General features: G+C 38.7%; 1 protein-coding gene across 1 annotated transcript in view; it reads right to left on the reverse strand.

The window, feature by feature from the left end:
* Nucleotides 1-24,361, reverse strand: part of COG5 (component of oligomeric golgi complex 5) — a 182,459-nt gene that overhangs the window by 8,249 nt on the left and 149,849 nt on the right. Inside the window, exons 15-21 of the mRNA XM_051805124.1 lie at nucleotides 15,955-16,065; nucleotides 14,683-14,745; nucleotides 13,818-13,921; nucleotides 12,165-12,402; nucleotides 3,387-3,463; nucleotides 2,774-2,900; nucleotides 2,147-2,226 (exon numbers count right to left, since the gene is read on the reverse strand). Of these exons, the coding sequence (XP_051661084.1) occupies nucleotides 2,147-2,226; nucleotides 2,774-2,900; nucleotides 3,387-3,463; nucleotides 12,165-12,402; nucleotides 13,818-13,921; nucleotides 14,683-14,745; nucleotides 15,955-16,065 (800 nt within the window). The remainder of the gene's footprint in view (nucleotides 1-2,146; nucleotides 2,227-2,773; nucleotides 2,901-3,386; nucleotides 3,464-12,164; nucleotides 12,403-13,817; nucleotides 13,922-14,682; nucleotides 14,746-15,954; nucleotides 16,066-24,361) is intronic.

Genomic DNA, 24,361 nt, shown 5'->3' on the forward strand with positions numbered 1-24,361 from the left:
ACAGAGATGACTGGTGTCTGCAAAAGAGAACTATCCCCTTCCCTCATTGCATCAGAGTGCTGGCCAGCCCCAGATCCTTGCTCCCAGACTGCAGTGCTACATGAGCTGCCAACTAAAACACCTGAGGGATGAGTCTGCTGGACAAACCCAGTGCAGTTAACTCATGTGGCCCAGAAAAGCTGCAGGAGTGGTGCCTGCAATTGCTGAGCTGTGGGTGGATGGAGCAGCAGTCAAGCATGGGCAGTGACAAACAGACTAGCTGTGGCATAGCAAGAGCAGGGAAGAGCCACTGGAGTGCCAACAAAGGCCTTTGGGAAGGGCGGATCTTCAAAGCTGCCCTCTCCATGCCCTGGGACAACGGATGTCCAAGCAGTGCCTGAGCACTCCACAGTGCAAAGCAAAGGAACCACAGCCTGACTGCAAAATGCTCAGGTGATAACCTTGCCAAGTGATAACCTTGTAGCAGTACATTACTGACATTACAAAGTTAAAATATTTTAATAGTGGTATCTCATGCAAAATGAATAAAGGATTCAATGAAAGAATTGAAAGGAAAAACTTAAGTATTCCAACTTCACTATTTGGTCTAATGTCCCTGCCTAAAACCACTGTCCCAAGGTTTGTTCCTTAATGCCTCCATGGTCAGAGAAATTTATCAATGTCTGAACATGACCACCAGCAAGCCCATTAACTGAATCAGTCTGGACGAAATTTAATTGCAAGCAAAGACAAAAATCTGTGGCAATTTAAGAATGGCATTTTCGAATTTGTGAAAAAGGACTGAAGAGAACAAAATCCCACCAGTTCTCAAATGATTCGCATTTTTGGCTTTCTCCAATATATCTGAAATTCAACATTTCCAGTTTTGTCAGTACTATCAGGATGGAAATTATAATCAAAATAGTCATAACTAATTACATATATGGCTCTATCAGCCCTGTACCTATTACCCATGCCCTTGTAATTCAAAGTGTCATGGCTGGAGATTCAAGAAAACCTAGTTTTGTAAACAAACGAGATTAACAACATGTATGGTTTTCAAAAAAATACACATATGAAGAGACACCGTTTATATTTTAATATTTCAGAAATAAATCTACTAACATCTACTGGTGATCAACTAGTATTTCCTTAACTGGCCCAATCACTACATGGGACTGTATGGTGCTATCATCTTCAGGAACTGTAAATATTTATAGCAGACTCCTCTTGGCTGCTTCAGAAGTGTGGACAGATAACGGTTGACTTTCTCAGGCACAACCATTGCTGGCTGGAACTTAAAAGTCAGCTTCTATCACTTCAGCAAAAGCTGGCAACATCCACGCACATAAGTTCAAGGACAGAGTTGGCTCCCAGGCCAGATGGAGCCTGCTGCAGCTACGTGTGACAGCTTTTCCCATCCCACTGGAGTAGGTGACACTGAGGTCACTGAGAAGATGGTTGGAAAATTTAGGGCATTAGGAGCCAAATGATCACCTGAGCCTTGAATCCTAAGGATCCCCAGGCTGGCTCTGTCACATTCACACAACTCATCTGTTCTCCTTAACATACTTTAAAAATCTGCTTGTTTTGAAAAACAAGACTCTTCTAACTTTTCCTAACGTTTTAAGATGCAAAATAGTATTTAGCTATAAAGCAAGATTTTAAAAATCTGATGTAATTGTCACTTCCCTGTGAATCATGGGCTGATTTCCTGAAGAGTAACATTACAAGGGTGTAACAAGGGTCTCCCATTTTTAGATTTCTACCTACATTTACACTGGTTAAGCTTTCAAAGCTTCTCTTTCCTTATACAGAAGACAGGACAGCTGCAGCCTTGACTTTCCAACAGTAAGAGAGGGAGGCAGTTTTGCTAAAACTCAGTATTAATTTAAACCTTCATTGTGCCTGGTTTCCCTCCTTTGCAAGATGAGTATGTGCTCCTTACAAAAGCACTGGAGGGCTTGGGTATGGGAGGGTGGAGGGGAAAGTTCAGTTTACATATTCTGCCATTTTGCAACTCATCCCACGAGTAGAGAGAGGGTAACGGTATTTATGACACATCTCCTGAGGCACATTTTTTTACTTTTCAAGACCAGTCTTAGTGTGCAGATAAGTTACTGCTCCATTATCATAAATGTAGAGAAGAAAGAAGCCTGATTCTTACCGTATGAGAGCAAGCCTGTCTTTTTCAGATGGATGATCATCAAGCCACTGGGAGTAACGGGCAATGGACCACTCAGCCCTCTGATACAGAGAAACACAAACACCAATTACACACAAATGTGAAAAAGGAAACAGATACACCAATTTCAGAATCAAAGATGACATAAATGAAGACCACATGAGGTTCTCCTAATACTGCAGTGATGCAGAAAGAGATCAGAGACAATTAACAGAAATAGCCCAGTATGTTATCTGGGAGCTCAGAGGTGATCTCCTACTTCAGCTGATGACCCATTTCTGACAGGGCTTTTTATCTAGATTTCCTGTATCTTAGACGAGTAGGATCTGGGCAATTTGCAGTCTGGGAAAAGATCTGCGATTTCTTTTATGAGCTGACAGAATAGTAAAGAATTGAGAGTATATTTAATATCAGGTCAACATATTCCTACTGTTAATAATCAAAATATTAAGTCAATGACCATAACACATTTGCCGCAATAAAAACAAATGCCCACAAATCATATAAAATACGGACTTGAATAATTTTTAATTAAAACAGCTAGGGTAAACTACAATGCTCATTTCTCCTTAGGGCATCTGAAAAGGAAAGACAGGTTGATCCTATTACCTGGAAGGGTGATTTTAACTCTGGTGGTGCTCTTGTAAATAAGAACTGAAGAATAATGTTGAATGGAATAACCTCTCCCAGAGCTGGGCTACTGGCAATATGCTCACTGGTCTGGAACAGCAGTGGTCTGGAAAAATGTAACAATATACTTGTGAAAGGAAGAAAAAGCTTATCTTATGCATTAGAAAAATGCTTCTATGTGGTGGCAATATTGCATTAGGATTGAATAATCTAATTTTTTTGCCACTGCTCTGCATCTTAGGTTTCCAACACAGGTCCACTTTGTAAAAATTTACAGCAGTTGCCTATTGTAATTAATCAACACAGGACTATAAATTTTATATTTCAGTGAAAACATTTAAGGTAATTATAGAACTCGCTGTCATACAGAACATGTACTGAAAGCAACACAAAAAAGTACAATTTGGCCAACATTTGCATGACAAAGATTGTTAAATCATAGTTATACTCTGCATAAAATTTAAAAGAAATTTAATCTATTTCTAATTTGCAGGTGGGTGTTGCCAAAAAAGCTCTCAGTTCAATCAGAACTAACGCGAGGTAATAAATCAGTTCAGAAATGCAGTTTAGTCATACTGCGACTGCAACTCACCTGAATGACCTCAGCTGTCTGTAAGATTTTCCTAGGTCAGAGACTCGCCGACACAGCGGTGCTACTGCTAACTCCATCTGTAAAAACAAACATTTCAATTTTAATTAGATTCTCCCAAAACATAAAACTTGGTACTGAAGTGGCCTGCCTTTAACCAATAATCCAAACTTGCGGACCAAGTCAGTGACTTCTTCCCAGTGGCTGAATTAAGACAAGAAGCTATCTTTTCCTTTCAATACTATGTTGTGCAAGCCAAGACTTTTGCCTTACTCTTGGCAACACAGTAAGCATTTCATGAAAAACGACAGTGTCAGTCTGTGGATAAGAACAGAGGGGGTCTCATGAGCTTTCTGAGACTGAAGCTTTGTTTCTTGCAGCAAGTATATTTTGTTGGTGATGAGCTTCCTGCTGAAGCACTTATGTCAATATCCCAAAAATCTGACCACAGCTGTGGAAAGAAAGCAAATCTAGGCAGGTCTCCACAAAGCACTGCTAAAACAGTTAAATTGCAGACCCATTTCAGCTGGGCATCCTTTCCCTTGGTGAAGGACAAGGTTAAAATGATTCCTTCTTGAACATCGGGCTCCAAATTTCGGGGCACAAAACCTACGCAGATTAGATAGAAAGCAGCTGGGACCTACTGCCACAGGGTCATATGGAAAGAATAAGAGCATTATTTTCATACTTATTTTCATACTGTTTGGTTTCTGAGTTACAGCAGCCATCTTTAAAAACAAACAAGTTTAAAACACTTTCTGTTTTTTAAGCACTGGAGTTCTCCTGCTCTTTTGAACAAGAGCCAGGTTCCACTTGGGTTTTTACACCTAAATTCTGTCACAGGCTCTTCATTAACAGTGAAGACACAGAAGTGAGAAAAAAATTTCTGTTCTGGATCCCAGACTGAACATGAACATTACATAGCAAAATTTCAGTTAATATGTACATCAATACAAACAACCCCACTCAAAAAATCCCACAGGTAATTTTAGTCAGATATGGATTAAGTCTTTATTTTTTGCATTCCTGAAGCGTCAAGCAAGTGAGGGATCAAGCTTTATTCTCCACGTACGTTTTTTTAAAACCCCCAACTTGAAAGACTATTCAGTCTTTGATTTACACATGATGCACAATTAAACTAAGTTTCAAAGGATGACAGCTAAAATAAGTAAGAAGATCAAAACCACCATACAATGAGTTTCCCATTTAAGTAATATCGCTGAATGAGTTTCAAAGTGTTTGTGATCTGACACTATTTACAGTGAAGTCCTTAATGTTATTATATTATTCTTTCCAGCTGTCGAATTTCCTCAGAGCTGGTTGCTGGGTCACCAGCTTCACCAAGAGCATGTAACCTGGGGTTCCAGCATAAACAAGAAACATGGTGTAGTGAACTGTGATGCCACAGTTCATCTAAACCCAGAAGAAATTAAATTAGCAATTAATGCAAATCAAGGCCACATACTTCAGGCACCCGTATCTAAAAGCAGGTGGCAGGATGGGAGTCATCTCACCTACTTCTCAACATCTACTGGTTCTCTTCATACTCAGTGGAGAGAAACAGCCACTCTTGTGGGGTGATGCATCTGTCCCCGAGGTGGACACCTAAAAAAGGTCAGGTGGTTCATACTGTGGGAGTATCCACCTACACAAAATTCAGTCAGACAAAGCTGGGAAACCCAAGCACCTCAGCTTCCTCTGCAGACCTGGAGAGGTTGGTGCCTTTGGAGGGCAATGGGCAATGTCCCAGAGAGCTATCCTAGGGGCTGTACAAAGCCACTGCCTGAGCCTAGGGCCCTTGGAGTACATGACCCTCATCAAGCACTTCCAGGACACTTGAAATCTGCATGAACTCACAGGAAGAGAAAGTGAATAAAAATCCAGGAAGCAGAAATAAGGCTCCAGCCCTGGGTAACAGCCCAGCTTCCTCCTGTCTGCTGCCCTCCTGATCCCCAGATCTTTAGGCTACAAACAGGCCTCTCTCTACAACCAGCTGGGAACCCTGACTCATCCCCCTCACAGCCTGAGGGGCAGGTCACCTCTCCCACCTGCAGGTGCAAGGGGTACCCATTCCTTGGCCTGCAGAGCACGTGCAACCCGGTTTCACAGTTCCTGAGAAGGCACGCTGTCCACCAGACTGTGCCCAAGTTAGGCAGGTGGGAAGTCAACATCCCTGTGCCTGAGGAGCCATCAGGTGCTGTGCATGCGCTGAATCCAGGGGAGTGAGGTAGAGGGCACACACCCAGGAAAGGTAGGTTCTCCTTGCGGATTGCTGCACGGAGGTGCTCCAACTCCAGACTGCGATGAAGCTTACAACAAGTTCAGTATGTTGCTCCCCCAGGACTCCCCAGACATTTCTGAGCACAAATGGGAGCCACGAGGCCGGTCTGCCACACAGAATCGGGAGCAGGGAGCCAAAAGGAGGAGATAATTAAGTATGCTTTGCTGCATCATGATACAAGAACCCTACAGACCCTGAAAACCAAATGGGAGCAAGACTGATTTCTCCAGAGCTTCTTTTCAGGCGTCAGTATTGGCTGGGGGCAGCTGGAAGTAACTGATATCCTGCAGGAGCTGGTGTCCTAGCTCTGGTGGGAGCTGCGGGCTTGTAGCTGTGAGGGACCAGGGAGAACATAATTCCTTTAGGTTCTTTAGAGACTCTGATAAAAGGCAACAAAACTGCCAGTCTGACTTGTGGAAACAGAAATGCGCGGATCAAACTGTACTCATGAGGGGAAGAAATAGCACCACAGCAAAAATATAATTTTGCTTAATAAGTTTTAAAAGATTGTTTCACTCCTGAAACATAATATGAAGCATTGAGGTGTAAGTGAAACTTTCTACGGTTTAACCAATTCTTTATTAAAACAAATTTAAATGAGTTCTCTTGAATATACTTTGCTGTCTCCATAAATCAACATTTTTAGTCTTAAATACTAAAGAAGAAAATTTACCTTGGAAAATTCTATTACTTCATCTTCAACCTTTATTAACTGTAGGAAATTATTAGTACCGCTAGAACTAGATAGATTTAATGGCAGCAGATGGTTGATTCGTGAAGTACTAGTTGCCAAAGAAAAATATTGTTTTTAAGCTTTGCCACATACTATACTATCTCAAATTGACTCATGAAGAGTGGGAATGAGCGAAAACTAATGTGGTAAAAATGCACAGAAACCACAGAAACTCTTTCTTTAATTTACAATACTAGTCTGCTATGTGTTATAACCCAATCTCTCCAATAAGAAGTATAATACGCATAATAACTAAGATTGTTTTCTTCATTTTAATTTTAAGTGTTCGTCTGAGCCAACGATGCTACAGCAGCCTTCTGCTGCTACATTCATTTCTGCAGGCCACTGAACGGGGTTTTGTGTCTCTGCTGAGCATTATGCCAGCGATGGGAGCAAGTGCTGGGGAGAAACCATTCGGCTGGAACAGCTGCTGTTTTTAAGGTGCTGGAATCGGGCGGTGGATCGAGCGTACTTCACTTCTGGGTTTTGCTACCTGTCATCACCTGAAATGGCATCAACTGTTGATTCATGCAACATGTTTATACCATAGCAGCTCTTGCTATGATACACAGCTACAGTTTCCAAATCATGTTGGTGAGCTTTTACATGTTGGGTGATGGTTTCGGCTGTCGGCAAGCCAGTACTTGTATTACGTGTGCAAGGCCTTTCACACAGCCACGTCTTGTGGAATTTACATATAAAAGGGTAAAGCAGTATTTTTTGTTTCTTTTCCAAATTTCCCTTCCAGAACTGCAAATTTGAAAATGCAGATATCCAGGTTAAATTCAGTGATAAATTGGGTGTCCAAGCAGTAATTTGCAACCACAGAGGCTTGATGTGAGATAATCATTAACACAGGATCCAAGGGAAGCAGTAGGGAATGTACACGCTTGCCAAAAGGAAGCAGCAGATAGAACAGAAGAAGGCCTAATGACTCGTTTCTTCTAACTTTGTTCAAAATTCATTGCTTTTGTTCATGTTAGTTTGCTATGCTTTGCAGAACACAGTGGCAGACTCCTGCCCAACATATGCTTCCTCTCAGTGGTTCTTGCTCTCTAAGCCCAAAAAGGCTATATTATCTTTTCTTCTCACATGACTCTGCCATAGCCCATGGCTAGGTGGTCAATTATTGAACTATTCACTGGATGGCCATATTGCAAAAATATATCACTGGCTTCTCTAATTGGATTATGTTCAGCAACTCAAGGGTGAAGTTAATACACAGTCTAGATACAGATAATGCATATATATTGAAGTTATTGTTTAGAGCCTATTGTGGTATTTTCAAAATCTCTCATTACTAAACCGCTGTTTTTTCAGCTGGAAAATCTTAACATTAAATTTTTAGCAATTGCATTTCCTCCTGGCCAAGATGAATTCCAAGTTTTTAAATGTTAACTAAAAATGCTTTTTTCTAGCCATTCAACAGAACAGAATGCTTTAACAAGCAAGAGAGCAGAAGAGCCCTGAACTATTATACGAAAGAAGCTGGCCTGGAAGGGAAGTGGAATTTGATTTCTCCCCAGTGCAGCAATTCCAAAACAGCTGATGCTTAAGTAAATCCTTCAGCTGTAACACCTCTAAAATAACACACAACAGAAAGTAATTCTCTCTTTCCAGGAAGGTAATTAGCATTAAACATTAAATGCATTTTAGCTTTAGTAGTTTCTGTCCTTATGACTACAACTGTGATTACAGCATCCTGCTGCTTTCACATTTCTGTAACAAACTAAAAAGGAAATTTTTTAAGAAAAATGAGAAGAAGCACTTTTATACTTTTATCATTATATTTGATCAAATGAGCAAATCTGTTTACATTTTTTTAAAATCCAAATGCCTAATATTCTTGCTACTTTTTAATGCCACATATTGAATCAGGAAACCACATTCTGACCATAGGCTAGCCAGCAGATAGAAACATTTCTTCTACACTAGAGTTTAGCATTGTCAACTTCTACCACAAAAACATTTTTCTAGGAAAATTCAACAAACCCCAAACATTTTGCAGTAATTTTTTGAGAAAGACCTGAAGAATTGATGGCAGTGGTAACTATATCCCACTGAAACTGGTTGAACACAGTACTTGAACAATGCCAAAAAACCCCAACTATAAATCATACCTAGATAAGAAATACAGGAAAGCATATGCAGGAAAGTATTACCTCAAAAAGGACCAATAAAAATAGTTCACTCTACAAGGCTGAAAATAATCAGTCATGACATGAGACGGGGTTCTTGGCAGACTGGCTCCTGCCTTATATGTCGCTCCAAAATAGATGGGAAATCATGTCATGCCTTCATGTCATGAAGCATAATGATTACTTTGCAACTACTAGACTAGTTTATTTCAATGCAGTTGTGATTTGTATTTGCTAGTAATAAACAGCTGTATCAGCTTACAAACTCTGTGTAGCAGACTACTAATTTCCATGCCAAATATTACTGTAGATTCCTCATTTCTTCTAAATAAATTCCCCAACTGATTGTGTTTATACTTCATTCTTTGCTGCACTGTCCAGCACTTCCATCGGGCTTTAGGAAGGCCTGAACTACAAGTCACAAGCCCAAAGTATGTGTAAGTGCTACAACAACTCTGAATACCAAGCAAGTTAAAGCGTCCTCTGGGAAAGAACTGGTACTCCCCAGAAACAGAAATGTTGAAAACTACCAGGGCTTGCTGGCTTGCTTGCCTCCAGGATAACATTTTTTTCAGTCTGACTAGTAGTGAATTAAAAAGTGAAATTTGGTATTAAATTCGTGAATACTGAATTCTGGGCATCTTAACAATACAAAACCAAATAAAGCAAACTCATTTGGGAACACAGAGGACTGAACTGAAAAGCAATCTTGTGCAATTGCCTGCATAAAAACAGAGAGTATGTAAAGAGGTGAATTCAGCCTGTCGACTGGAAATATTTCAAATGAGACTCCCAAGGAACTGTAGCATAGTATGCGATAAAAACCTTGTAGTGCCGCACACATTTCCTAGGGCTTGCAATGTTCCTGTGTTCCCGTAAGCACTCATTTACATGAAATCATATTAATGATATTCAGGCATATTTCAAGCCTCTCATAGCTCTGCCTACAGCTGCCACACTAGCACACACCTAGTCTCACTGATGAAAAATCTGTAATGCATAGGACAGCCAAATGCAATACTGACACTGGAAACAGGGTAAGACACAATTCAACAGAGCTACAGCAGCAATTACTGACTAAGTAGTTGAGCCTCACTGAAGAAAATTGGCTGTTATGCACCTCACCAAACCCAGTTCTGAATGAAGAGAACTTGAAATCTGTTTTCTCTCTTCTGTGTAGACACCTGTTATTTTGAGGCAATTTATCAGTAAAACACATTTCCAGTGCAAAAATTTTCAAATCTGCCTCTTAGCCAAAGCTATTCTGCTGAGTATAAGGCAGCTGTAACTCTGAGTGCCCTGAAAGAAATGTGCACAAGCACATGAGATACCCAAAATGTGACAAATCCAAGATTATTTGACTTATTGCATGTATGTTTATAACCAAACCTCAAATTAACCAAAACTTCTGGACAGATTTCTGCCCAGGTCTTTTGTTTCCAAACATACCAAAAGGGGTTTTAGATCTCAAAAGTCAGTTCTGAGCAGGAACATGTAACCCTTTTTGAGTAGAGAAAATTCAAAATAACTCTACAAGACAGAAGAAAAGTTAAAACAGTTTATAAACAAACCACAGCCTTCACATAGTGCCTTTCCAGGCAGGTTCTTCCCTCTGGGTTCCTTTGGAACTGAAAAGAGTCCTGCACACAGCATTTATGGCCATTTGGAAAAATTTATACTTCCCATCAAGCCAGCAGCCCAGCTAAATACCTGCTCCCTGCTCTCCTCAGCCCAGAGCAGCAGCAAGCTCCTCTAGTCTTGAGCAGGATTATACCTGCATTTAGGCAAATGTGCCCAGAACTCCTGTCTGGGTTAGAGCAACAAGAACCTTCCCATGGGGCTACCAGGATCTGGTGTCATGGGCTCATGCCCAAAACCCACCAGGTTTTTGGGAGGAGCACATACATCACAGAACACATGGATATAAGGCAGCTTCCACACACAGAATGTTTCAGTCCTTTTTCTGTTATACCAAGCAATGGAATATAGTGTCCAGGCCATTCTGGACACTACAACCCTTGTGCAGCCTGGCACACCCTGAGGAGCTCTGTGCAGTGATGTTCAAGGGTGCAGAGTGAGCAGTGAGTTGGCTGTATGGGGCTGGTTGGACACAGACATATTTCTTGTCTTAAGCCCATTTTTAAACAAGGCAAGAATATGGTGCAATGTGAAGATAAAAACACAAGGCAGCCCCCAGATGAAGCAACAGTTGAAGGCAGGAGACAAGAATCAATTCAACCCCTTTTTTTTTTTGATTCCATGGTACAAAAGAAGAGAAATCACATCTTTACACAGTTGTCCATCCAGGAGTTATACTCAGCACAGTGGGGAACATCATGCAAATTTGTCTACACTCAGATGAAAACATACCTTCACTTTTCACTTAAAAGGCAGCCTATCTCAGAACAAGAAAAATCAGTGTTTAAAAAATGATAAATAAGCAATATTTTTAGATTATAACAGCTGCTTAGATCAGATGCTCTTACTGTAGAACCAGGGGAAGATATTTCCCAAATTCATATGACTTACTTTAGTTAAAATCAGTATAAATAGCATAAATTACAAAAATTATCTCTATTCCTTCCACGCGAAAAGTCAAGCGTCCTTTTTTTTTCTTGCAATTTTATGCCATTGTCTTCAAAATACAGAAGAGAATGGAACCTTCTCACTGAAAGCAATTGAGAACTTCCCCTTAATTTCTCTGGTTAAAGGCTGATTTGCTACTTTTGAGTAATGAATAAAAAAAATTTACTCAGGAGTATGTAACTCACAGGCAAATGATACAAAGAAGCCACAAGCAGGAGTGGAGGTGGCAGCAATTTTTCCCTCCCTGCCTTCCTCTCCTACCTCACTTACCTACCAGCCAAAAGCAGCACTCAGTATGCAGACAGTTGGTGCTAATTCCTTTTTCCACTTGGATAATAATAACCGGCACCCTCGGCTTAATCTAGTGGATGCCTGATTCTTTGGCAAGTTAACCACACAGCGTTACTAATTAAATTTTAATATAGTAGATAACACAGACAGGGAGTGGATATGAATTGCATTTTAGTCCAGCGTAGGAGTTAGGTAAAGCTGAGAGGCAGGTAAATCCATTGGATCGTGAAGAGAATTCCACATGGAAACTGCCCTTCTGTTTCCGATAGGGCTGTTCTTCCCCAGGATGCTGGTATTTCTTTAGCTTGTCTCCTTCACTGCAAAGCAGCTGAGTTAGCCATTAACCACTGTGAGCACTGTGATATATGGAGCGATTAAGAAAGTGACACACCATTCCATTCCAAGAGAGAGAAAGGATGAAGGAAATGAATGGTGGCGAATGATGGATGTGCCGAAGAGGTCAGCCAAGTGGGATAAAATGTCAAGATGCAGCTGTCACATTTAAATGCAACAGTCACTTGACAGGAAGCTGTCAGATCTCCCTGAAAGCGCCTTACGGTGATGAGGGATCTTCAACTACTTGGTGGATGCATTTATCAGGATCCAGTATCCTATCAGAGAGGATGTTTAGACCTGGAATGCACCAATCTCTACAACTGCCTGTTTATACTTTGATGGGGGCAAAAGTATTGACATTTTTCACTGAAATCAGTGAAGTAACACTAAAAAACAGAAATCAGTACTGAGGGTACCTGTGCAAAATCCGCTGCAAGCCGCATCTTCCCACCTTCACCGAGGGGCCTTATTAGACTGGCATTGCGAATGAAAAGTTCAATTGCTCTTTGAGCCATGGCTTCAGTGTTATCAAAGACAAAGTCAAAACACTCAAAATGTCTAAAGTAGTCGCTCATGACTCTTGCTATAAAACCCTGTAGCTCTTTCATGTAGAGAGAACAAGGGACATCTGGTTTTCCTGAGCCGGATAATGATCTGGTAAAAAAAAAAAAGAAAAAAAAAGAAATAGGGGCAGCTAAATTAATCTTTAAAACACAGCTAAAACCTATTGGATTCTTTTTAATTTTATTCCTACCCCATGCAGTGATGGCATGAATTGCAGAGTCTAATTTCTACTTAGCATAAGGAGCATATAGCTCTCTCAGACACCACAGTCAAAAACATCTCTTTATCAGCCACTCTCATCCTAATGAGATAAAGGAAATCCCCCCACTCCTACTCAACCTGAAGAGCTTCCATCAGTTTAGAGTCTAAACCCCAAATCCAGCCCCTAAATTTAAATGTCCCAGTTGCTGATTTAAAACTCTAATAATGGATCATAAAATACAAATCCATGTCACAGGGTTACTAGTTTAGCCTATCCCAAACCTATTGTCTGTATAGAATTAGTTTCCTAGATTCCTCCAAACCCAGCATTATAAAGTCAATATCACAGAAGCAGCACAGAAGCCCCTGGACACAAATCAATCCCCCTTCTGTTTCTCTGACTCACAGTCAAGCAAAAGAGCTCTTCCAAACTCAGGAACCTGAACATAAAGGCTATCTAACAAAACACAGCCTTTGGCTGGAAACAGTTTATCCACCTAGAGAGGTATTTTGCTACTAGTGCCAAAAGAAAGATGGTGAGAATAAAATATTGTTTAAAAAAAAAAAATTAAAGGGAAAATTTAAAATGCCTCTGAAAATATACTATTTTCAGAGAATAAAATATTGTTTAAAAAAAAAAAATTAAAGGGAAAATTTAAAATGCCTCTGAAAATATACTATTTTCTGAAAATATACTATTTTCAGTGAATTTCCAAGACAGAAAACAGGGCAACTGATGATGATATAAGCAACGCCAGAACAGGCATGACAACCAAAACAAAATTCAGGGAGGAAGTCTCAATTATAGATAAGATTCTTTACGCATAAAGAATGAAATTTTAATGAAAATGTTATGGGAAAATAGCATAACATATTAAATTTGAGATTTAAATAAAAAAAAGTCAAAATTAACTATTTCATCAGAGGCTATATGCTTTGAGATGCAGGAGTATTGACAGTTCTCAAGACTGTCCACCAAAAATAAGTTTCGAAAGCAAAAGGCAGTTTTTAAGCACAAAAATGGTCTCTGCTTGCCTTTCTTTTTCTATTTAAAATGAATTTTACTCAATAGATATGAAAAAAAAAAAAGGGAGGAGGGAGGAAGAAGACAGGTGCTACCTGATTAATTTGTTTCAATAGGTAGGTGTAATTCTGCTTTCTCTGTTCATTGACCATAAAGCATCACCTTCCTCTCAACAAACAAGCACTCTTGCTTCAAGGACATTGTGGCAATAACAATCTATTACTCATATGCAGGATATCTTACTAGAGCAATGGCACATTTAAGAGATATTTCTAGTTACCCAGAAAAATCTTCCTGGTGCATAGTGATGATAATAGCTTCCACTGAATCTCCCACTGAGTTCAGTAACGGCTGAACAGCACTACCCATTAGATCATGGACTGCCTAAAATAGAAAAAAAAAGCACAAGTAAGGAACCAAAACTAGAAGCATTTGCATTCTGACACCTCAAAAATACCTTGAGAAACAGTTCGTTTTATCAGTCCTTTTTATTATTCTGCATTAAAAAATGCTAAATAGAAGGACCAAAGCCTAACATAACATTTCTCTTTAATTGATTTTACCAGTAAAGTGCAGAAATGAAGCTGTCTGCTAATTCTTTGTAAAGCCTTCCTTCATAAAGGCTTTCCTTTTTGGCATTCCTGATTTGGCATACATGTTTTGGTGCACACACTCGATTCAGCTGTTAATTCCCCAGACACAAGCTGCCCTTCATTCCCCTGCACACAACCTCTCCCAGGTCAGCGCCCAGCAGGATGGATGTGGAGAGCTGTCACCCACAGAGGCTGCACTGCCACCTGCATCCCCCTTCAGGAAGGCACCAGGTAGCATAAAAATCATAATTTGATGTATCTGTCAGGGGGAGGAAGGGGGTGATGAAGGATCCAGCAATTGCTGTGTGAATGCTGGAAAGAGACATTTATTTTCACAGTTAAGATGACATCTGTGTTCTGACCATTACAAGAATATTCTGAATACAAACACTACTCAGGCAGTGATTTGGCACATGCAATACATATGTAGCTGCAGATACAACAAGTTAGAAATGTCAGAATATTTGTATACCTGTTACTAAATATACTGACACAAAATAATATGTGGGAAATAAGTGCCCATTTTAAATGTAAAAACAAAGCAAAGCTCACCTTTAAGGCAGTTGTGACTGTTTGCTCAGCAGCTACTGGAAATGAGCTCTGATTGGTAACGACCTAAAAATTGTAAAGTAATTGTTAATAGTCAGAATTCAACAAATTATTAGAATCCATAATATTCAGCTTCATTGCAAAACATACTGAGTTATCCCTAGTAATGAGTGGTTTACATAGGTAGAGATAACTCTCATATGTGTTTTATACAGACAGAATTTTCAATGCACCAGTATCACTCCTTCACTCTCAAGTCTCCTATCAACTCTGCTTCTGCCTTGGCAAGGAAATGATTCAACGGAGTTAAGCTGAAATTTAGCTGAAGGGCTAACAAAATCAGAATAAAAATAACTAGTGTATTCTCCCACTGCTAAGTATAGAATTCATGGAGGACTATACAAGCAGGTCTGTGGGAAATAATTGAAAGAATGGTTGTTCTTTCTCAGTATTATGACTATTATACCGCCAATTGTAAATAACTGTTTATGTACAGCTACAAAAATATTAGATTTGAAAGTCAAGGAATGATCTGAAGAAATATTCTACCAATTTTCTTACAGTTATGAACATGCTATACAATAGTATTTTTAAGCCAGATAAGTACTGAACTCAAAGACTGAATCATATCAGATCTCCCTCCAACACTAAGACACATGAGGTTCATTACTAAATACATCAGAGAAAGCAGACTTAAAAGTTGATCTACCATCTGTTTGCAAAATGAAAGCAAATTTTATGGGCTTTTTAGCATTTTTTAACATTCTTTAAACATATCCAGAGTCAGGAGTACTCATGATCTTTTCTCTAATCAGGCTAGAATTCAAACACAATTAACTGCAACTATCAATATATCTGTTCATTTTTGTTTACAAAGACTGTGTACCCACTGGCATCACTAACCAGTAAAGTGGAATTATTCATAACTGTGCTTAGTCCTGAAAAATTTCCAGGTTAGACTTTGGTCACAGTAATAATGTACAGAGGTGTTGCTTTTCTTGATTTCACCCTTTTCTTCACCTTTTCAGTTTAGTCACAACTGTGGGAAAGCAATGAGGGTCTTCTGAAAAATATAAGCTTGGGCTGAGACAGACGCAGACAAGGGCTATCAGGCTGACCAGTACGAAGACAAGAAAAAGCAGGAAGAGTTCAATTGTTTATGTTCATAAAGTAATGGCTGTGATACATGATTATTCTCTATAAACACATCTTTCACTCTGCTAATATTGACTATTTGTCACAATGGCAGGAAGAGGAATACCAAAAGAAGCCTACCTTCAGAACTGACTGGTGCAGTTTGTACAGCGAATTAACTACAGCCACGTTCCTCCTCTGTCCCTCTGTGAGTGGCCCAATCACCTGGCTGGCATCTCCTTGAGTAGACAGCTGCAGTGATCACAGAAATTGTTACTACCAACTCTTTAAACAGTGCATCACCCCAGACTAAACTTAGACCACAGCAGAAAGCCACAGGTCTTCAGTACCCAATGTTCTTCCATTTAACTTTTGTCTAGAATCATAGGATTTCCACCTCCAGATAAAAGAAACTGAACAGCAACAGGAACCATAAGAGACTGTATCAGCTCCCAGACCACAGCACTGAGACCCAGACCTCCTGGAGATACCTAGTCCCAGCATAACTTCAACTGTGTAATCTAAGAGTCAGGTGAAATCACCTACTTGAGGATGCATGATAAACTAGCAGCAGCTTCTCTGTATAATAGTGTACACTTTTCTGTATATCCTCAGTGTGTCCTTCTGACAACCATTCAAACCTCTCCTTAAAAGCTCTGTTTTTTTTCAAATAGATGGCTTAGAACTTTGTACACATTAGAGGCTTATAAGTCAACAGAAAAGTAGAACCGCAAGCACCAGAACTGCTAGATCTGTCATTAGAGAGTTCTATCCATTTCAGCAAAAATAAAAAAATTATTTCTTCATATTTAAAACTGCTCAAAGCATGCATTTTTTATTATTACCACAGAAATCAAAGTTCCAGGATGATACATAAATAGCCATTAACTATGGAACAGTCCCATAAGGATACCACAGCATATATTTATAATTTAAAACATGATAAATTGGGAAACAAATGGAAATTTTCTTGTGCACTGAAAGCTACAGAAATACAAAGAATTGACAAAAGGCTATGTGAATTCTAGAAGTACATCTAAACATTAAAGCAAGAATAGCTATTAATAGAAGGCTCTACTGAGATATAATTATCTGACTAGTTATATATATTTCAGGACACAGAATTATTCTCCAGAAAACCTGTGAAGACACCCAGCTCCAAAAATCTCTCAGTAAAAATATGTTCAACTCACTGAACAAGCGGTCAAGAGACTTTATGGAGTGTGTCTTTAAACACAGGTGTAGGTCCTACAGAAAGCTCCTAAACTAAAACTGAATATACAATAATAATTGTTTAAGAACAAAAGAAACAAACATAATACGAAAATTTTTAAGAATCTTTACTAGTGAAAGATTATTCCTGTACTTCCCATATCTTCCACACAGCATAAACACAGACACCATACAAGCACAGTTACCTAGTATTTCCCAGCACTGCTAACAATGAAGATTTAGACAAGTTCTTGCAAGCACAGAGAAACTTGAATTTATTCACAGCACTATAGTGACAATATCAGTTCGTTTCCCTTTCTTCAAATTCAGGGATTATTTCAGGATAAATAGGTTTCTGAGGCCTTTGCAGAGGGAAAGATCTTTTTCAATGTATCTTCAATTACTTGACATCAAAGTATAACTTTAAACTAGCTGACAAATACATCATTGTCTCAGCATCTTCCTGTCTTCCTGATGAGAACAGCCATGTGAGCTGAACATCCCTGTTTCCTCCCATATATTTCTATTTGACAGACCTGACTTGTTTTGAGAATTCTGCTTCTCACACTTAACAGCCTCACAGATTAATAACAAAACAGCTGTGCAAAGAAAGACCCATCCACCCAGCTGACCACCCTCCCAGACATAAATAACCTTTTTTTCCCCACACCTTTAAGCACGGTACTGTATTTGAGTTTTTTGCACATTTACAACTATTAAACATAAAAGACACTAGTAAACTGTCAAAGTTTTACATCCCAATTACACTTAAATTTCAGTTCCTCAGAGTTCATTGTAAAGAAATTTCTTTTTCTTAGACATTAGACTGTGTCTCTTCTGCTGGTGAAGAAGCTTAACTGGTAAGTAAAACCGTTAACAAGTACAAACATAATCCTTCTGCAGTAACAAGAAACTCTTCCAGTCAGCAATAGGGCACAGCAGCTTCACAGGCAAAATCTAAAAATGCCTTAAAACCAACCAATCTTTCTAAAATTGTTTACCATATTAAATTTCCTTAAACTAATCAACTTGAACTTTGTCAGTTGTGTTGAACCCCTAAAATCACTGGTATAAAGCCAAGAGGACTGAAAAACTCTACTCTTGTAGAGCTGGAACTGGGTAGCCCAGGGCTCCTAGGACCACTTCTCCCAAAGGTGTGCCATGGGGACACCTGGCACCTACATGTGTAGCTGCGTCCTACCATCATGGGAACACCTGGAACCCACATGGGGTACGTGTACCCTATCATTTACAGAAGAGTTCTCTCTTTCTGTCACCACAAAGACCTTGCCTCGAGGCAAGAAGGTTTGCACTCTATCCAATATGGCTCACGTACATACTTTTTGTCACTGGCGTGAATCCGGATTTCAGATAGCTTATCATTATTCCAATATTCTAATATCTCAGACTGAATTCTTGACACATCTTATACCCATTGTAAAATCATGCATCCAGTTAGGAAAAATGCCATCACTGTATCTCCCAAGTTACCACAAACCACGTTTACGGCCAATTTACTACAGTCACAAAACCTCCCTCAGTTTACCTTCCATCATACCTGGTTCTATCAATGATTCACATTCATCACTCTCTTTTATATAGAAAGTACTTTTAAAATTCTGTGTTAGACACAGGTTATGCAGTTAAACCTGGTAGTAATGTAACTCTTCCTCTGTTATCTGTCCACTGGGGATTGCATTGTGTAAATAGGTTAAGTCGAATAAGTGTGAAACCTGGCAACATCCACTCAGCTGAAAGACAGAGTCCACAAGCCTTCTTTTTGATGACAAAATCTGATGCCTTTTTAATCAGTCAGTTATATCCTGAAATGCAGAAGGCCAGGAGGGTGAATTTATGCTCAACAGAAACAGGGAGGACAGGAGTGACTTCATCCCAGATCAGAATCTATTTTGGGAAACGAGTAAAAGACAAAGCTCAGTTGAAGGCCAGATCTCATCTCCAGGGAGCTGTCAGTCACCCTGGGAGTTAGACTGGCTTAAGCCTGCTAGCTGAAAACAGGAAAAGAAGCTATGCTGAAGCCAGATAGGAATGAACAGTAACAAAAAGGACTGTAACTGTTCCACTCTGCCTTAAGTATAGCAATTGATTCCTTACGCTCTTCATCTTAGTTGGTTAAATTGTTTCTGCTTTTACCTCCAACCTGTCTACTATTTACAGTAATTTCATGGGCAGTAGCAGAGCACTGACACCCATTTCCCAGAAAGCAGCAATTCTACAAGGGGTGACACGTCAGCGTGGGCTCCCTTTGCCAACAGAAGATACAATCACACTGCCAAACATGAGACACTCAGGAGGAAGAGAGGGGTGAGGCAGAGAAGTGTCCCACCAGCAAATACTAGCCAGGACTTTGTATCATGCATCCAGGCACTAGGACAAAGGCTGTGCCTTGTGGTGCCCTAAAAAATGTGAACGTGAGCTTCTGTCCCACGCAGCATTTAAAGAAAACTCAAAGGGCAGCTGCTAAACTAAAATGAGAAAGAAACACTGGAAAATACCGTCGTTTTGACATGTATATGAGGGTGTTCTCTGAAGTAGGAGGTTGTAATTTGCAGGTTCAATCCAGCAGCTGACTAGATGGAGGAAGCTGCACAGAAGAGTTTTGGGGTTTTTTTTTATCTAATTCAACATTTTGTGAGGCCTAAGCAGCAGATTGAGATTAGGCAGTTTATTAATCAAAAAAGGACACTTCCAGAAGCCAATACACAAAGTGTATTGTGTCATGAAGCAGAACAAGCTGACTTAAGGCCATCTAATTTGCTTCAGCCTGACATAGTGGAGAAACTGTAAGCCATGACTAGTACTGTGCTCTCACCGAGTCCAGAAATCCTTCTGAAAAACAGTTTCTTTTAGTTTGTATCTGTCAGTGCATCTACATGGTTACAGTGCTTCACCTGCAGAGACTGCAGGTGCCTCATCTTGGGTCAATAAATTGCCCAACACAGAAAAGTTCAGGAATGATTCACCTGACCACCTGCAGGAAACCGCTAAGCAGAGAAATAAGAACTTCTATTCAGTAATTCACCTTTTTAAAGATTCTGCTTTAGGGAGAGAGTAAATGCACCCTGTGTGGACCTACTTCTCTTCAGTTATAAAGGGAACCTAAAGCAGTACCACAGATACAAACAGGTAGCAACAGTGCCTGAAATCATGTCAGATGCATTCTCACCCTATAAACATATTTGCACTCCTTTGCATAGACCTACTTTAGAAATATGTCTTGGAAATAATGAGATCAAGTGTTCTGGATTTTACACTTTTCTATGTTTAATACTTAACGACAGACATGAAATTTGACAGCATGGATTTGATCTCACATGTTGAGACATGTGCTATGGTAAGACTGCTTTTGGATTAAAATCTTGTTTTCACTATGAAGCAATGAATGTAGAATTTAGATTAGGCCATTAATCAAATCATCAGTTCTCCCTAGGGTTATAAAAAATGCTAACCAAGTTTGTCTTTTTCTTATAGAAAAGCTCAGACTATTGATCCATATTTTCCTATAATTTGTTTAATCCTTCAAAGCGACTAACATTCCCCTCTTTCAAGAGGTGGAAGCTCAGAAGAGACACTGATTTGTGAGCTGGTTTGCTACTACTCCCTTCACAGACTACACATTTTATGAAGAAGCTCAGTTTCACACTAAGTAACTAAGGTCTTGTGTGCATCCTTACAGTCAGTTTTGGAAAGCTCCATTTATTTGATTTCTCTAAAACAGCCTCAGCAAATGCATTCTCTTTAGAGCAGGAAACAGCACCATAATTTAGGAGTATGGAGAAGACCCTAAAATAAGACTATAGCAGTGCTTTTCTACAAAGCGTTCGATCTAACTCCAGGATCACAAGATTAACATGTTTTGATAGCACAAACTGAACTACAATTGCCAAGCTGACACTGTCAACAATAAATACATTCCTAATAGAGGCAGCTGATATTGCCATACCTCTGGCAGAAGGCAATCAATCCATCTGGTTCTTGGCCTCCTGCCTGATCAAAACAACTTATTATAAAGCACAGAATTCATTTACAGAGTTTCTGCATCAATAGGGCTTGGTCCTGGGATTTCTCCCATAAACTACAAATAATTGGGATGATTTACTATTAGCTTTAATGTTTTCCATACTGCAGAAGGAGGCTTTTACAATCTCTTTCCACCTAGGAAAGACAGAAGTTTGGTAGGATCAGTTCAATACTTTTTGTAAAAAAAGCACCATTTAGCAGAAAAACACAGAAGAATCTGAACTCCATTAGCTATGCCACTTAATATATTAGCTACTTAAAGGATAATTTGCAAAAAGCAGAGACATAATTTACAGGTTCCAAGTGCAGAATTTGAATGAATATGTCAGAGCAAATAAGGTCCTTGACTGATGAGGATGAATTAAAATAAATGTTTTGCTTTAAAAAATACATTAACTAAAATTTAAGAATAAATCATAAGTAAGAATTTATGTTCTTGGAATGGTTTCCAATTTTGCAAAGAAGAAATATTTCAAGATGTAAAGAAAGCAATAAGCTCTGAGTTCAGGCAATAATTTAAAATGTACATAATAACACTGATATTGCACCTTCAGGACATTCTTGTAGCTTCCAGAATATCTATTTTACTTTTTTTCTAGCTCCCTCAGAAAAATGAAAATTTAATATTCTAGGAATATAGAAAAGGAGCTCTGTAGTGAAGAAATTCAAAATCTTATATAAAACACAATCATATTTTGGGAAGAAAAATTTGAAGGGACTGTTAAGTCCCTGACCAGGAAAAAAGACTGAACATCATACTCCTACTATTCATGTTAGAACAAGCAGCAATCATCGAACCATTCCCTCAGAGGTATTTCTGTTTTGGTTTGGTTTTTCTTCCTTAATATTTTCAAAAGCCAAAGAATTGGAAGAAAAACAGCAAATGCTCTCTGTAACAGAAAAGACAGGATTTATCTCCAAGTCTTTGAATCCTCTGAGAAGAAAAGCACTGTACAAGTAATCAAAAGTGGGTAATGGTTCATGGTGCTTAAATAATGAGATGCTTTAAAACAACTGCTATCAGAAAGCGCTTATAAAACCAGTTCCTTTAAGGAATCTCAGAGAATCCTAAACCTGAAACCCTTGGAATAATTTCTCAACTTCTGAAAATTATTTTCCTTGTATTATCCAGCTAGCCCAAGTCTGAGAAGGATTTCAAGGACAATGTGTGTTGATCCTGATACCTCTGACTGTAACAGCTTATTGAATTTTTCATGCTTGCCAAATTAATGACTGAATGATTAATCATATTTTATATGTAATCCCATTAGCTGCTGGTTTCAACCAACTACTGAGAATGCATCTCTAGAGGTGAAGAGCAGACATCCATCCCCAAGACACATGAGAGGGGTCCAACATGTTAGGGTGATATTCACCTACATATAAAAAATATATTCAACTTATTTAATTGCCATCTGCCTTTTGTGGTATCATGTCCAGGCGTTAATTGAGATTAGAAGACTTCCACCCTGCAGAAATTTATAACTGAACTTTACATGGTCCAACTCTCATTACAGTTGTTCCAAAATTGCAAAATTCCAAATCCTTTACCATATCAACATACATTTAACCGAATCCTTTTCTGAATCATAGAATTTAACTTGGTATGCAATAACTTAGAGCTTAATGTAACAAAATACCGTAAGGATTGTGCAATCATGCTCTTTTTCTACCTGCAAACAAAATAACATACGAGATATAAAGAAATCTTTTAACCACTTTCTCAGCAAGATAAAATGAAGTACACAGTACTCTCAAAACCAGCCTTTTATGCTTGGATGATTTTTTCTGGAGTTTAGCCAGTATATCTTAAAAAAAAAATAAAAAATCACACATTTGTTATGTGAGTCACGATCTAACCAGCAAAAGACAACATGAGAAAGAAGAGAATGTTTCATGAAGTTATTTCATGTAACTCTCTCCTCTAGATTTTTAATTCCATTTTTAAAAGTTTAAATGCTTTTTGAAGTGATTTATCAGATAGACATTTCTAAGTATTCTCTGACCAATATAAGTAGCTTCCTAATGACTGTTTCAACAAAGCTCTTCTCATCTTTCCATCAAAAAAAAAATAAATTACAAAACCTTACCTGACTTTTGATTATTTTTAAATTAGACCTACTGCCATCTTTAGCTTTTATTACTGTACAGTGAAATAGTAATTATTCTGAAATTATTTTATTATATAATAGCCTCCCACACATTCTATTTAAATACCTATTAATGAATTCCTTTAATGTGCCAAACACTGAATCCTTATTTTTCGGTTCTCTCATTTAAATAGCATGGATACAAGTTTTTCATTGACAGTAATACCATGTCTTCAAGGTACTGGTATAATACAATTAATTCATGTCTCTCAAAAAAGAAGTGGAGAAAATATAATCTTTCACATTACTTATACCATTGTAACTGACCTTTTATTTACATAAACCTTTCCTGAGGTGTTGTTTCACTACTGTTCCTGATGATTTGTGAGCTTATTAGATTTCATACTTCCCTCCGAAGTTCACAGTATTCGACATTGAGACAGGAGGACTAGATACATTTCCCTGGAACTGTCAGACAAATCTCATTGTTGGAATATGTCCTGAATAATGATTCACCTGCAAATGAAAGCTCGCAATTCAATGTAACACCATCTAATAAGAGACATGGATTAATTCTTATAAGATCACATAATAAAAAAGGCAATCGCAAATTCACTGTATGCCATTACAATGAGGATTCATCATGCTTTTCAACAATTCAAGCCTCATAATTTTTTTCAATTTCAGGCCTCATAAATTTGCTGGAGTTTAAATCTGGTGCCAGAATTCCAGTGCATCTTTATCCCTTCACTGGAAGAATTTGGTTTCAGGAAGTCTTTTCTCTCTCCCTCTCCACCCTGTTCTCCCCTACTTCATTGAATTATTCAGCTTGTTAAATTTAGCTATGTCAAATAAGAGGATGGGTGGGAAAAAAAACCCATCACAGATACCCCAAACCACATAAACATCCTAACAGAGATGCAGCTCACATCCATTTGCTTGCTACTCTAGCGTATTTCATTTGAGGAACTTGTATAAATTAAATGGGCAAAACAACGGATTTGGGAGTTGTAAGGTACATTTCTCTTGAAATACATATGACTAATGCCAACTGAAAGAATGCTTTTTTTCATAAATGAGATCTTAATTTCCTTTCATTTCCCTAAGAAGAAACCAGAATTATAGCCCTCCTAGATCGACATTTGTCTTTTTTGCAATATGTTATGGATATTTTTCTTGTCACTAGGCAGACTGGGGCAAAATCA

Source organism: Manacus candei, unplaced genomic scaffold, assembly GCF_025592945.1.
Source record: "Manacus candei isolate 608988 ecotype Guabito, Panama unplaced genomic scaffold, ASM2559294v1 h1tg000063l, whole genome shotgun sequence".
NCBI lineage: Eukaryota > Metazoa > Chordata > Aves > Passeriformes > Pipridae > Manacus > Manacus candei.